This window comes from Cynocephalus volans, chromosome 5, assembly GCF_027409185.1.
Source record: "Cynocephalus volans isolate mCynVol1 chromosome 5, mCynVol1.pri, whole genome shotgun sequence".
Lineage (NCBI taxonomy): Eukaryota > Metazoa > Chordata > Mammalia > Dermoptera > Cynocephalidae > Cynocephalus > Cynocephalus volans.
Genome location: NC_084464.1, coordinates 33,251,855 through 33,268,525, shown reverse-complemented (window position 1 = coordinate 33,268,525; position 16,671 = coordinate 33,251,855). Strand labels below are relative to the sequence as shown.

General features: G+C 38.0%; 1 protein-coding gene across 4 annotated transcripts in view; it reads right to left on the bottom strand.

The window, feature by feature from the left end:
* CDKAL1 (CDK5 regulatory subunit associated protein 1 like 1) overlaps nucleotides 1-16,671 on the bottom strand; it is a 636,490-nt gene that overhangs the window by 144,483 nt on the left and 475,336 nt on the right. For all 4 annotated transcript variants that reach the window (XM_063097088.1, XM_063097092.1, XM_063097090.1 and 1 more), the window contains exon 12: nucleotides 15,856-16,036. In XM_063097088.1, the coding sequence (XP_062953158.1) occupies nucleotides 15,856-16,036 (181 nt within the window). The remainder of the gene's footprint in view (nucleotides 1-15,855; nucleotides 16,037-16,671) is intronic.

Sequence of the window (16,671 nt, the reverse complement as noted above, 5' to 3'; positions counted from 1 at the left end):
ACACACACATTTGATAAGCTTATTTTATGGTGCTTAGAACAACAAAAACACAAAGAAAGATAAAGAGGATACAAGGAAAAAGCCAATCCTTTAACTTCCAAGCAGAAACAGCTTGGGAAGAAGTAAACTCAAGTGGAGGAACAGATGGGGAATAGACAAGGGAAGGGGTATGCAGGGATTGGCATATCTATGTCAGAATAGAAGAGGCCCAGGCCTGATCTATGGAAGAATCCCATGACCATTAGGAAATACAATGTCAACAGCACCATCTGGAGCAAAAGGCAGAAACAATTTGCATTGCCCTAAATTTTAGGCAATGTTCAAGTGTCCTCGTAAAATATTCTGGCCTACCAATATTTGATCTGAGTCTGGAGTCAATAAAAAGCCAATTAAGTGACCTTCTGTAAAGTGAGTTAATGTCCTCCATAGAACACAGCATAACTTTGCTGCCATGCAGCTAAGTCTAAGACTTAGAATTATTAAGTCCAAAAGAAGAATGTTTAAGGTTTCAGGAGTAAGTCACAGAAATTCCTTAAGTCTGTTAATTAGTTTCCAAACTTGCCTCTTATACAATCTCCTAATTGGGCTTTCTGACTCCTTTGTTCCCTCTCTACTTCATTCTCTACACTGTACCTAGGACGAGCTTTCAAAATGAAACACATGATTACTACTATTTAGTAGTTCCCTACTACCCATAGGACAGTTTCAGCTATTTAACATGGCTTAATCTAAGCCTTGCCTATAGCTCCTAATTCATTTATTGACAATAACCTATTCTTGCACCTTGCTCTCAGCCCCACTTAAAACAAACAAAAAATTGTAACACATCATACTGCCCTAAAGAGAATGAATTTTATGCTCATTCACTGTTTCATGTTTTCTTTATTCCCAGGTGTCCTCACATGCTGCTCCCTCTAAGTGGTAAATATTCTTCCTCTTCCACACAGGCACTCTCCACTTCTCATGACTAATAGAATCTCAACCTTCAGGATTCAATTTCAAAGCATTTGTCAGTTCAACACATACTGACTTCCTGCTATATGCCAGGTGTTGTGCTAGGTGCATGTAAATGGAAAGATTGGCCCCCACATTTCTCAAAATCTAGAGATGCACAGACAATGAGCATATGTGGTGATAAACAACATGGCAGAAATAAGTGCAGAACCTTATGGGAACACAGAGGAGGAGGAGAATCTGGTTAGGGTGAACAGGGAAGGCTGAGGAGAGGCTTTCACAATGAGTGCAAATCGTCCAACTTCTCCTCCCCACCCTGTCCCAGCTGTGTGGGAGGGTGACTAGGGAACTTGAGGCAGAAGAGACGTATACTGGGAATTCCAAGCAGTCAGACGTAGGAGCAGAAAGTGTGTTGGAAGAAATGGTAAGACATAAGATTGGAGAGGCAGGCAGGAGCTTCTATGTGTGATCCTGGGCAAGTTAATTCATTTCTCTGATGTGAAAAATGACAATATTAGTGCTTACTTCAGAGAATTGTGAGAATGAAACTAGATAACATACAAAGTGCTCAGAACAATATCTGACATGTACTTATGGCTAAATGTTAACTCTTGCTGTTATTTTTGTTATATCATTATTATTAGGCCCAGAGATTACTGTGCTTGTAGGGTAGCATTTAGGTAAGTGTTCACAGACCTAGGAATGATCACATACGTATCAACTACTGGCATAGCAAACCCTGGGTAACATAAAGGGCTGCAGGATCAATTAATTTAGCTGTTTCAAAAAGTCACACAGTACTCTCAGATCAAAGAACTCCATAGTTGGTGTATTAGTTTCCTATAGCTGCAGTTACAAAGTACCACAAACTTAGTGGTTTAGAACAACAAAATTTATTATCTTGAAGTTATGAAGGTCAGAAATTTGAAATGAGTCTTATGGGCTAAAAACAAGGTTTCTGGCAGGGCTGTGTTCCTTCTGGTGGCTACAGTGGAGAATCCGTTCATACCTTTTTGAGAGGCTGACTGTATTCCTTAGCTCATGGTCTCTCCCTTGATCTTCAAAGTGTATCACTCTGACCTTTGCTTCTGTCCTTACATCTCCTCTTTGACCCTTTGCCTCTCTCTTACGGAATCCTTGAAATTACACCAAGCCCACCCAAATAATCCCCAATAATCTCATCTCAAGAGCTTTAGCTTAGTCACATCTGCAAAGTCCTTTTTACCATGCAAGGTGACATAGTTACATGTTTTGGGATTAGGGCATGGACATCTTTGGTGGCTCATTATTCTGCCTATGATGGTTGGTCTCACTGTTGCCATCTGGCCCCCCATAAACACCTAATTTAATAATTATGTTCCAGTATTCCTAGTTTACATTCAAGGAAAATTTGATCAATCGATTATACAAACAAAAAGTCATCAGATTCATAATAAAGTAGAAGGTGAAAGAATGGCAAACGGAGATAACATACTTAGGTCAATCATCTAGAAAAAGAAAGTACCTAAACCTTTCTATACATTGGTTGAAGGGGGCCTTAAAGTATGTGATAGAGAATCAAAAATTATTAAGCATTTCAAGGGGCCTTAGAGATCAAGTTCAATTCTCCATTTGTTATATGAATGTCATCTGCATAAAAACCCGTACAAATAGGGGGCTCCCAACTGTTTTTCTGACTACAATCTAGTTCATACTTCCCTGCTGTTACTTAAGAGTCATCACTGAAAAACTCTGTTAAGTGATCTGCTGAAATCTAGATACAACAACATTATGGTTAGGCTAAAAACTCTACCAAAATGGAGGTAAAAAGAAAAATGATGTGCCCAGGAAAGAGGAATTTAAAAGACCAACTAGAAGGTACCAAATGCAATTAATTGCATAAGAATGTCAAGATAGACCTTCTAAAAAAGAGAAGTCAAAATGAAAAGGTTCTTGAGAAAAGAGTTCCCTAAAGGTGTGCTTAGAAATCAATTTAGAATAAAAAAAAGTACTTAACAATCTAGAGTATAAAAACTCTTAAAAATATCTCTTCCTTTTCCCCAAAGAAAAAAATTTAATTTGAAAATCTGAAAGGGTGTAAACAATGTAATTATGTTATCAAATAAACTAAAAAGCGTGAAGATTCCTTCCATTAAGGCAACTTGATATTCTCTAAAATACCGAGTTGTTAAACTTTAGGGTGATGCTCAAAAACAAAGTTTTAAAAACATTTACAGAAAGTGACAAAGCTCTTTTATATACTGTGTTTTTCCGTGTTGCTTTTTAAAGAAAATTTAAATAAAGTATGTCCTGGATCCATAGGCAGCTAGATTTGGGAGAGCCATTATATTCTTCTGTATTTGATTTAAGAACATTCTTTATTCAACGTCTACTCCAAGTGGTCACTTTGCATTGGTTGGAACACCTAGAGCAAAAATGTATTCCCTCACAGGAAAATCTGCTTTGAACAGTTTTGGCAAAGCTGCCTCTCTCTACCTCTTGGATGTCACTCCAGGCCTCCCAGGAACATTCACTCACACTCCTCAGGACTGAGGCAGGAAATGTCTACTGTGGCCTTGTTATCCTATAGGGAAAATTCTAGAAACTGTAGGTAAGTGAACTATGATTCTTTTATGCTGACATATATTTAAAGACATTACCTTTCTCGGTTCCAAGATGTAAGACAAGCGAGTAGGTAGATTTTATCATGATTTAACATTTTAAACCAATATGAAATTCCAACAACCACTTTTGCCCTCTAAAGATTTTTTTCAAGTTATAGGCCCCTTAAAATAAAGATTTCATCACAATGTGATTATTTTTCTCAAAATTTTCTAAAAAAGGGAAGTCTGGAATTGATAGCTAAATATCAAATGACTTTAAACTTAAGTGACCTTTTCTAGGCAGACTAAGAATCTCAGCAGCAGTTTAAAAATACTATTGGAATTACTTAAGATGAATGAAGACTAATGAAGGAAGATTCAATGGAACAGAAAATACAAACACGCAAATTTGACCTTTCTTCTAAAAGTCTAAGGTCACCCTCGTTTAGCTTAGGTGATTTCACTATTAAATCTCTTACACATTCATAATCTTGCCAAAGCTAAGAAAAAAAAAATTTTTTAGTTTATTCTATTCATGAAAATATACTGCCTAATTTATTTTCATTATACACTAAAGAGGGTTATACTCTTTTTTCAGTAGGCAATAAAGGATTAGCAAAGAATTTACCCTTTACCCCTACACATGCAAAATTCAACTAAATGGTACTGTATTCACTCAGAGATTTAAATGATTAAGAAATGCATATAATTTAGTTCATTATCGGAGTTCTGCAATACACTAAAAACAATACATTAATGCTAGTATTTATGTAAAAGTAGTTACGAAGAAAGGGGAGAATATACTGAAATTTATTTCATGTCATTTATGGGAGAAGAATATCTTTTGGGACTTGTTTTTAGCAGAAATAAAATATATCTAAGAAAACAGTATATCTTCACTGAGATGTTCAAAAGCCAGAATAAAAAGCTGTTATTTGAAAGAAACGTATTGTGCTCTTCTTCCAACAATGGGTTAAAGTCTACTCTCATTGCTTATTTTGGCAAGGAAACGGGAAACAATCAGATAAGAAAGAATTGCTATTCATTTTGCAACAGTTTTGTATTTTAGTGAATTCTACTTGCATAAGCAGTTTCATAAACTACCTGACACAGGTAGATAATTATTAATTTATGGTAACTTTAGGAAAACCAAGAAGACTTAATGCACATCATATATCTCTTTGACTCAGATCTCTAAGGTTTCATCATTAATGCTTAATTCTTTTTATTTAAGCTTCTGAATTTTATAAAGCTGAAACTCCTTCAGGCAACAGTTTTTACCTAAAGCCTGATTACAGAAATGTAGAGAAGTGTTGTGGGTTGAATTGTATCTCCAAAAAAAAAGTTATGTTGAAGTTCTGTTGGGAAAATAGAATAATTAAATCAGGCTCCCCTTGCCTTAGGTCAGGTTGCAGGTGGTGCAGCATTCTTTGTAAGCAAGTTGTGTGTGGGTGGAATTAGTGCACATGCCTGGGGCCACCACCTTGGCTGGCCTCTGCCTCAGGCAGCCATGCTTTCCAACCTACAGCTTCCAAGGACCTGTTTGCTGGTTACCTAGCTCATAGACCTGGGTGGAAGGGGTCTGGTGACCCTGCCTGGCCTGTGAGGGGTCTGGGGACCCAGCCTGGCGTGTAAAGAGTTTGTGACCCAGTCTAGACAACGGGCTTGAGGGATCTGTGGGCTCCAGACCCAACCCTAGCTTGCCATTTGGCCCAGTTGGTGCTGGATTATGGGCAGGTAAAAGAGGTCCACAATTGGCAATGTCGGCAGGATTCTGACACTAGCCAGAGCCCTACAATTGGTCTAGTTGGCAGGATTATGGTAAAGAGCCCAACAACAGGCGTAGACGAGTAGCTTTACAATTGGAGTTGTCGGCAGGATTCCGACACTAGCCAGAGTGCCACAATTGGCGTAGTCTGCGACTGGATTCTGAGCAGGTACAGGAGCCAATAGCCCTTGGAAGAAGGAGGAAATGTGGCTACTTGTGAATATGCTATGCCCTATGGCCACATTCCTGTTGACCGGGATCTGGTTGCTGGACACTGTACTGCAAGGCAGCACAGACAGGTACTACAACGCAAAACCCCTTGGGAGGGGGAGGAAATGTGGCTGTCCTTGAACATGTGGTGCCTGGTTGCCACTTTTCTGCTGACCGGAGCCTGGTTGCTGCTCAATACGCTGCAAACTGATGGAGATTTGCGGAAGAAAGCAGAGTTGTTGGAAGCACGGATAAATGACCTGGAGGATGATGTGCAGTGACTGGCCACTCCTGCCCCTCACACTAGGGAAGATGACCAACCCAGAAGTGAGTTGGGGGAGACCATGCATCTCCAGGCATGACCTGTTGTGCATGAGAAATTTAGACAGTAAAGCAGCAGAAACAGGGAGAGCCCCTGGCTGCTACAGCTATCGGACCTAGGGGTAGATGGTGTAACGTGCTCTAGAGAAGATGTAGTAAACGCATGTTGCGTTTGGCTGAAGGCAAAAGGCAAAAGGCTCAGAGGGTGCTTGGATGGCCAGCTGGGTGCCATATAAACCTGAGAAAAGAGTGCCACATGCAGATGGGCAGATGACCCGAGGACGGGTGCCCTCGCAGAATTTCAAGTATGTTTTCACCTGGTGAAAAGGTGGAAAAGTTAGCCTCCGTTACTACGCACCTATCTCGGTGGCAGTGGTTACAGGAAAGCCACAGATATGTGGATGGGCAGGTTAGCCTCTCCTTAATGGACTGGGCGAATGCAGCTGTTTGAACTGTGTGGGCAAATGCTGCCAAAACTGCCTGAGAATGAGTGAGTAAGCTAAGCTGACTGAAGTAATTCAGGAGCTGATTGAAAGTAACTCAGGAGCCAGGGATGCGATAGCCAGATGCTAAGAACCAGGACAATGAGAAAAAAGCCCTAAAGGCATTTGAGAAGTCTGGATGGGTACCCAACCCATCATAGGCCCTGAGGGCATTTGAGAAGTTTGGGAGAGTGCCCCTCCCATCCTAGAAGGACTGAGTTGTCCTGGAGGACAGACCTGGGGTGCAGCTGCCCTTGGCAAACCGCTCCCTGCATCCCAGCTGCTCTGGCTGGAGCAATCCTGCCTCAGCACTTCCGAAGAGCAAAAGCCGAAAACCTTGGTGATATTCACATTGTGTTAAGTTTGCAGGCTAGCAGTATGTGAGAGCAGTGGAGGTGTGGCAGTCTCCACCTAGATTTCGGAAGATGTATGAAAAAGTTGGGGGACTCAGGTGGAGACCTGCTGCAAGGGTGGAGCTGCTGTGGAGGTCATCTATGGAGCAATGCGGAGCAGAAAAGTGGGGTCAGAGCCACCACAGAGAACCCCCACTGAGGAAATGTCTAGTGGAGCCAGGATAGCGGGACTGCCACCAGGAGCCCAGAACCGTGGGGCTGCTGGCAATGTGCAGTGCCAGTCTGGAAAAGCTGCCGGCACCAGGGCAGCTCAATGATCTGCACCTGGTGGAGCTGTAGGAGCAAGACTGCCCAGTGCTTTAAGGGCCCAGATGCCCCAGTGTGCTTAATGTTTGCCCTGTTTGGGTTTTGGATTTGTTTGGGGCCTGTTTTTCCTTTCTGTTTCTCCATTCTGGAATGGGAATATGTACTCAATGTCTGTCCCACTGTATCTTGGCAGTAGATAAACTTGTTTCTGACTCTTTACACATTCACAGCTGAAAGGAGTTTTGCCTTTGGTCTCAGATGAGACTTTGGACTTTTGAGTCGGTGTTGCAACAAGCTAAAGACTTTTGGGACTGGGATGGAATATGTAATATGTGAAAGTAAGAGTCATGGAAGATTCTGAACACGTAGATTGTATGGGGAAGGACCCTGAAGGGGTGGATTATTGGGGGAAATAGAGTAATTTAATCAGGCTCCCCTCGCCTTAGGTCAGGTTGGGGTGGTGCAGCATTCTTTGTAAGCAAGTTGTGTGTGGGTGGAGTTGGTGTGCATGTGCACCTCCGCCACCGCACACAACCATATTTCCAACCTATGGCTTCCAAGGACCTGTTTGCTGGTTACCTAGCTCATAGACCTGCATGTAAGGGGTCTGGTGACCCAGCCTGGTATGTGAAGGGTTTGTGACCCAGTGAGTTCTAGACCCAGCCTTAGCTTGACAATTGGCCCAGTTGGTGCAGGATAACGGGCAGGTAAACGCTCCACAACTGGTGATGTCGGTAGGATTCTGACACTAGCCAGAGCACTACAAGTTCTAATCCTCAGTACCTCAGAATGTGACCTTATTTGGAAATAAGTTTGTTGCAGATGTAAACAGTTAAGACAAGGAGTAGGGTGGGCCCCTAATCCAATATGACTGGTGGTCCAAATAAGAAGGCGGCCACGTGAAGACACACAGGGATACCTTGTGATGATGAAGGCAGAGACTGGAGTTATGCAGCTATAAGCCAAGGAAAACCGAAGACTGCCAGCAAGTCACCAGAAACTGGGAAGAGACAAGGAAGAATTCCCCGACACGGTTCACAGGCAGCAGGGGCCTGCCTTTGTACTTCTAGCCTCCAGAACAGAGAGATAATAAGTTTATGTTGTTTTAAGCCCCCCCAGTTTGTGTTACTTTATTATTACAGCACCCCTAGGAAACTAATACAAGGATGTTTAATGAAGCAATGGCTGTGTGAGGGGGAGAACAATAAAGGAAATCCCAGAATATTGGCTCTTGAGAATAAACCAGTAGAACTGAGAATGGCAAAATAAAACAGTTCACGAGTTGGCCTAGGACAACCCTGAACCTAAAGTTATTGCTTCAGATTGGAATGTACTGGAAAGTTAACTTTTCCAATAAGCACTTAATAATAAACAAAAATGATTCTGCTTCTCAAGAATGAGAAAGCAAGGCAAAGACTGGGAGAAATTTGTGAAACACATATCTTCTTCCTAATAAAGGATTGCTACCAAAAATATACAAAGAACTCTTAGAACTCAATAATAAGAAAAAAAACAGCATGATTAAAAAATAGGCAAAATATCTGGACATCTCACTAAAGAATATACACGGATGGCAAATAATCATATGAAAAGATGCTTAACATATGTCATTAACAAAAGGCAAATTAAGACTACAATGAGATACCATTATACACCTACTACAATGGCCAAAATCCAAAACACTGACACCACCAAATGTTGACGAGGATGTGGAGGAGCAAGAGGAACTCTCATTCATCGATGGTGGGAATGCAAAATGGTGCAGTCCCTCTAAAAGACCACATGGTAGTTTCTTACAAAACTAAACATACTCTTACTACATAATCCAGCAATTGTGTCCCTTGGTATTTACCCAAATGAGCCGAAAACTTACGTCTGCATAAAAACCTGCACATGGATGTTTATGGCAGCTTTAGTCATAATTACCAAAACTTGGAAGCAACCCAGGTATCTTTCAGTAGGTAAATGGATAAATAAGCTGTGGTGTATGTCCAGACAATGGAATATTATCCAGCACTAAAATGAAATGAGCTATTAAGCCATGGAAAGACAGAGGAATCTTAAAGGTACCTTACTAAGCGAAAGAGGCTAATCTGAAAAGGCTACACCCTGTATGTTTCCAGATAGATGACAGTCTGGAAAAGGCAAACTATAGAGACAATAAAAAGATCAGTAGTTGCCAGGAATTCAGGGGAAGGAGGGATGAATAGGCAGGACATAGAGGATTTTTAGGGCAGTAAAACTACTCTGATGATACTATAATGGTGGATGCATGTTATTACATAATTGTCAAAACCCAGAGAATATATATCACTGAGAGTGAACCCTAATGTAAACTATGGGCTTCGGGTGAAAATGATATGTCAATGTAGCTTCATTGATTGTAACAAATTTACAACTCTGGTGGGGGATGTTGATAGTGGGGGAGGCTATGCATGTGTGGGGGCAGGGGGTATATGGGAACTCCATGTACTTTCTCCTCAATTTTGCTGTGAACCTAAAACTGCTTTAAAAAATAAAGTCTTTTTAGAAAAAAAAAGTCTTAAAAAAAAAGGTTCTGCTATGCCATGACTGGGTGACAGAAGTCTAGAAATGTGAGGAAGATGCTAAGGGGCTGTGTTTAGAAGATAAAAGACAAGATAAAAAAGGCATTTGAAAGCTGCTTTTATGCAATGAGTTATGCTTCTAAGGAAAACCAGCTTGTATCAGACCAATGTTCTTGCCAAGAACAATTAGAAAAGGTGAATAAAATGTACAATATGTACTATTTGAACATCAAAAAGGTACCAAGGCAGTGAGAACCCGAGGCATAAAGATCCCAGCAAGAGAGTCCGTAGAGGAGAGCTCAATATTTGAAGCCACTTTTTCCTTCTACGCATTTATCAATCTGTGAGTAGTGGTTGGGACGCTGAGCAGCCAAGCAAAAGCTAAGAGGCTGAGGAACTGTGAAGAGCCTCATGCATTCTCATGAGCCTGGGGAGACAAAAGTCAGAGTTGAAGACCTGCCATGAAGAAAAGGCCCTGGTAATCACCACAGAATTTCAGCTGGGACCCAGAAGACCTATACTTGGTGCTATGGTAGATCTGGCTTGTACCAGTTCACAAAAGCTGACTGCGTATCTCTTCTCAATTCTGTGTTCAGTCATATCACATCAGTAGTTTGAAATTGGCAAGAGTGGAAGTATTTACATTATGGGAACTGGCAAACATCACAAGTCAGAACCCCTTCCCCTGAGAGCCAGTCATTAAAACACCAGCACACCACTGGCTACATTCAAAAAGGGGAAGCCAGAAATACACCAATACTCAGAAAGACTGAAACATAGTTTTAAAAACCAATCTCAGACAGAAAAAATAATCAGTTTTTACCTAAGCACCTAGCAGAAGCAAAAATAAATCCTCCCTGAAAGAAGATACGTTATACTCTAGAATCTATAGGGGTTTGGTGTTTTGTTTTATACATAGTGATCATCACTCAATAAAAAATTACCAGGTACATGGAGAGAGAAGACAAATCACCAGAATCAAGAAAAAAACAAAAAGCAAAAAAAAAAAAGACAACAGAAACAAATCATTAGATTCAGATATTGAAGAATTCCGAATGGAGTTTAAGAAATAAATTATTTAAGAAATATAATTTTTAAAAAATTTAATATAAAGGAAAATATGAAGAATTTAATTGGAACACTAAAATCTATGAAAAAGAATGAAATTGTTATTCTAGAAGTAAAAATTTAAAAAAATTAGAAATTCCATAGATGGGTTTGACAGTAAATTAAAAACAGACGAGGAAAGGATTAGTGAGCTAAAGCAGTGCTTCACAAATTTTAATGTATACACAAATCACCTGGAGGTGCAGACTATGAGTGAGCGGGTCTAGGGTGGGGTGTGAGTCTGCATTTCTAGCACCTCATGGGTGATACCAGTGCTGCAGCTCAGGGGCCACACAATATCACTGCTGCTGTTGGCCCAGTGACAATCATGAATATCAAGAAACTAGAAAACAGGGGAAGAGAACATATCCAGATAGAAACACAGAAAACAAAGAATGAAAAGTATAGAAAAGGACATATCAGGCACATAATGAAAATATCTAGCATGTATAACTGAAATCACAGAGAAAGGGATAAGAAAGAATAGAGCAAGAGAAATATCTGGAGAGAGAACAACTGAGGTTTCCAAGCCTTAGGAAAGAGATGAGGTAAAATGCACCAAGAATCCTAAGCAAAATAAATCAGAGGAAAGTATTCTCAGCAGGAGGCTAAGGTAGAGAAGGAATTATCTCATAAAGATCTGTGGATGCAGCTTTTGTCTAATGGAGTAAATTCCAGTGGAATCCAGGAAAGATCCATAAAATTCTTGAGAAAACTATTTCAGCTAAAAAAACCAAAACCAAAACCAAACAAAACCACTGCCAGTGTAGACTATAAGGGGCAGAGACAGCAAAAAATAAAGACAGGCTGTTGGACCCCTAACATGCTAGTGTTAGGATCAGGCTGAGAAAACAACTCAGCTAGCTGCAAACAAGAGCTGTTATCTTTCATTAAAAAAAAAAACCTCAAAAGGGCAGTACCGAGAGATCAGAGGGTACAGTAAATATCAAATTCACAATCCCAGGGATGATGTAGTGATTTGGTGATAAATCACTTTCAGGTGAGAGAGGAATGAGAAAATTTGGGGGACCAACTTAGAATTCTGCTCACCACATTGGGCAATTCTATTACATATTTAAGGAAGAAATAATAGTAATTCTATACAAACTCTTCCTGAAAAATGTGGAGGAAGAAATACTTCCCAATTCATTCTATGAAGGCAATGTTACTCTGATACCAAAATTAAGAAGATATTATTAAAAAACTGTAGATCAATATCCTCCATGAACAAAAATGCAAAATGTCTTCACAAAATATTACAAAATCAACAAATACTATAACAATAGTACTACAAGTGAATTTTATCCTAGGAATGCAAGGTTGATTTAACATCTGAAAACCATTCAATGTAGTTAGTTCACAATATCAGCAGACAAAACAAAAACAAACCATATCATTATTTCAATAGATGGAGAGAAAGCTGGTGATAAACTTCAATTCCATTTATGATTAAAACACATATACACATACACACAAACACACACACATACCCAGGAAGATTAGGAATAGAAAGGAACTTTCCTAATCCTCAAACTACAGCTAACTTTTACACTTAATGGTGAAATTCTGCAAACTCTCCTTTTGAGTATGAAAGAAGACAGTTATGTCCAATTCTATTCAACAGTGTACCAAAGTTCTAGCTGGTACAATAAGACGAGAAAAAGAAATAAAAGTTATGACTACTAGAAAGGAAAAAGTAAAACTGTAATGATCAGATGACATAATTGCATATAAAGAAAATCTGAGGGCCGGCCTGTGGCTCACTTGGGAGAGTGTGGCGCTGGTAGCGCCGAGGCCGTGGGTTCAGATCCTATATGGGGGTGGCCGGTGTGCTCACTGGCTGAGTGTGGTGCAGACCACACCATGCTGAGGGTTGCAATCCCCTTACCTGTCAAAAATAAAAATAAAAAATAAAATCTGAAAAAAAAAACTACAAAAAAACTACCAGAGTAAGTGAATTATATGGGAAAAAAATATATTTAAGTCCATCATATTTCTGTGCAGTAACAATAAAAAAATTAAAATAAATCATTTTAATAGAATCAAAGAGAACAAACACACTGTAGGAATAAACTTAATAAATGATACGCCAGACTTGTATACAAAACACTTTAAATCATTTTTGACAGAAGTTAGAGAAGAGCAAAAGAAATGAAGCGATATATTACATTCAATGATAGAAAACTTGATATTATTACAATGTCAATTTCCCCCCAAATGATCTGTAGAATCAATTCGATCTTAATCAAAATGCCATGAGGATTTTTGGTGAAACTTGACAAATTTAGAAAAGCAAAGAAACAAGAATAGTTAAGATAATTTTCAAGAAAAAAAGAGTTGAAATACTCATATCACCAATATCAAGTCTGATTAAAAGTGATAATAATTAACTTCCTGTATCGGTGGAAAGTTTGACAAACAGATTAAAAAAAAAAAAAAAAGTAAGAATGAAGTTCCAGGGCAGACCCTCACATGTATAGACACTTTATTTATGACAAAGGTGACCAGGCAGAAGAGTGAGGAAAGAATGAAATTTTCAATAAATGGCATTGACTCAAATGGATACCTTTATGGAGAAAAACCAAAAAACAGTCTTGAACTTTCCTCCCATCCCAAACATCCCTCATACCTTAACTAAGATTCAGTCAGACTGTAGATCTAAGGGTAAAGAGCAAGATGATAAAATTTCTATAACAGTACATGATGGTACAGAGAAGTAAACATTTGTTCAACAAGATACAAAAAGCACTAACACAAAAAAGAAACTATTGATAAGTTCTACTACATTAAAATTAACAATGCACAAGGCACAAGGAAGAGAGGGAAAAGACCATGACCTACAAAGGATCTGTTGCAGAATACATAAATAACTCCTATAAATCAGGGGAGCAGGGAACAAATCAAACTGGCAAGCCAACAGATAAATGGCAAAAGATTTGAACAGGCATTTCATAGAGAAGAATATCCAAATAGCCAATAAACATATAGAAGGCACTCAATATCATTAATTAACAGGGAAATATAAAAACCACAATTAGATTACATTACATTCCCATCAGACTGGCTAACATTAAAATCATAACAATACCAAGTGCTGGCAAGGGTATGGAGCTTCTAGAATTTTCACATCGCTCTTGGGACTGTAAATTTATGAAACGATTTGGGAAAATTATTTGGCAGTCTCTAGTAAAACAGATCAATTGCATTTCCTATGACTCAGCTAATATACTCCTTGCTAAACACCCATGGAAATGTTTACCACATAAGTAAAACAAAAGATAAAAACAAGAATATTGATAGCTATGTTAGTAGTAATATCAATATTGGGATGTTGAAAATATCCAATTCCCCTTTAACGGTAGGATGGATAAACTGTGATATAATGTATGCCATGGAACACTATATACCGATAAAATGGATGAACTACAGCTACTTTTAAAAATATAGACTAGTTTCACCAATATAATGTTAGGCATGAAAACAACAAAAACAAAATAACCCCCCCAATCCAAATTCCAAACATTCAAACAATGATAAATCCTTCCGTTTATACCAAGTTTAAAAACAGGCCAAACTAATATATGGTGTTAGAATGAGGAATCCTGTTTTCCTTTGGGGAATGAGAAAGGTGAGGAAAAGGAAGGTGTAACAGGGACCTTTGCAGCACTGGTAATGTTCTGTTTCTTGTTCTGACTGCTGGTTACATGGGATGCTGAAAATCACCTTATGAAAATGAACAGCTGTGTACTTTTCTGTAGGTATGTTATGGTTCAAAAAACATTTTTGTTAAAGAAAAATTAAAGTTAAAAAAAAATATTGAACTATGTATAAGGACAATAGTTGCCAGGAGCTGGGGATGGAGGGAGAAGATGTCTACAAAAGGATAAGAAGGAATTTGGGGGGGGGTACGGGGGGGGGAACTGTTCTGTATCTTGATTGTATACAGTAGGTTATATTACTGTATGCATTTACCAAAATTCACAGAACTTTACACTAAAAAGAGTAAATTTTGCTGTACTTTTTGTTTTTTTTTATTTTGCTATGCCTCAATAATAAACAATTTGAATATAAAAGAGTGAATTAAGTTGACTTGTTTTTCTATTTGTGGTAAGTTAATTATCTGTGGTGATTATAATCTGCTTTTTTCATTGACTAAATTAGAAACAAAACTAAATGGTATCTCTGCAAAATATTTTCTTTCTCTTATATACACTGAAACTTGTGAAATTAAAAACAAAGAAAATTTTGGAAAAATAAATAATGACATTCACTTTGGTTTTACAACTGACTTAAATATATATATATTTTTTTCAACCAAATGTTGATAAGTTCTACTACATTAAAATTACACTAAAATATATATGTTGTGTTTGATATTCACATATGGCATAATAGGAAAACAACAAAAAGCTCCAGGTTATTCCTTCTCATATTTATTCATGAAAGTATTTGAGTTAAGTTAATAACACTGTACAATTTTTTCTAGTTATTAAAAACAATATAGAAAATTTTCAGATAAATAAAATTCTACTTCCTCTTAAGGCTTATTTTACATTTTTCCATATTCAGACAAGGAATGTAAAAATCAATATTTGTTTTAAATCCATTAATTTCTGGGGCATTCTGGGAAACAATTTGCCTTTACTGGATTCTCAAACTTATTGAAATTTATTTTGAGTCATCTTATTAGAATAAGTCTAACAAGTCTATGAACATGAAATAATAAAATTAATTGAGGCTCATTGTGAAAGAAACATACATCTGAAAAAAATATATAGATAAAAAGATAGAAAGATAAATAGCATCAAATCTATCCCGCAGAAAAAGGAGGAAAACCATGGAACCCTCAATAAGTAATCAGTTATGAAAAAGGCCTCTTAAGAAGCAGAATAAATATAAAGTCTCATTTACTCACAGATAGTTAAATATTGTCTTATTTTAAAACATCCAAAGATTTATCTTATACACACAGGTAAATACTAGATTAATTTTTTTTCCCCAAAGTCATCTGAATCTTGCTCTTCAAAAGAAGAAGAAGGTAACTGATTATATTTTAAGATGATTTAACTCATCCAAGGTCCCATGACCCCTGAGACTCCAACTTGGAAATCTCCCCATACTTTGTAATTTAAGGGTTATACCATGAGCAAGTTGTGTTAAGGTAGGCAACAAGCTGCATTTTTATAGCTATTGGCAAGAGATACCTTGCAAGAAAAAAGATCTTACCACTTGTGCTGGAACTTGTTCCATTTTTGCAGCAGGAGTTCCTGGTCTTGGGTAAAACTGGTTAATAAAGAGGCTTGGAAATTTGTACTCTTCAACAAGTTTTACTGTTTCTTGAAAATCCTGATCTGTTTCTCCAGGAAAACCACAGATGATATCTGTAGCAATAGTTATTCCAGGAACTCTAGAAAACAACAAGACAAAAATATGAAAAGTTGACTACGAGCCATAATTATTTTATTTCCCTGACATTTTAAATATCATTTTTTGTATCTAAAATTTATTTTTAGGAAAGGGACACCTGCAAATAGTTTTAAAGAGCCCTAAATACTAAAAGTTTATAATGAAAAACAGCGGCCCCATGTCATCCTCAGAGACACTCATTTTTAATTCTTTTATATGTTTCTTTGTTCCTTCCTGCATATTTAAAAATAGATGCTTAATCTGCTATTTCTAGATTTAATGATTTTTAGGCAGTATTTACTGACTTCTCTATTATGGTGAATGAGGATTTAGCTCTTGAGCTACTCTATCCCTATCGTCCCAACATAATCACTGAACAATTTTCAGTTCAATTAATAATACTTCCATTGGTATAACTGGTAAAGAGCCAACTGTTTCTTCCCCACAACATTTAATTTTTCCTAGAGTTAACTTTTTAAAAATTTGCTTAATATTCTATGTACCTATGCTAATGCTTCCAGAAGCTCCACCAGACCTATCAAAAACCACTACTATTTTCTAAACACTCAATATATTGTATAATTAACCAGGTCCTTTGTTTTTTCTGGAAATGCCACTCCTTCCTTCAGGTGTGTG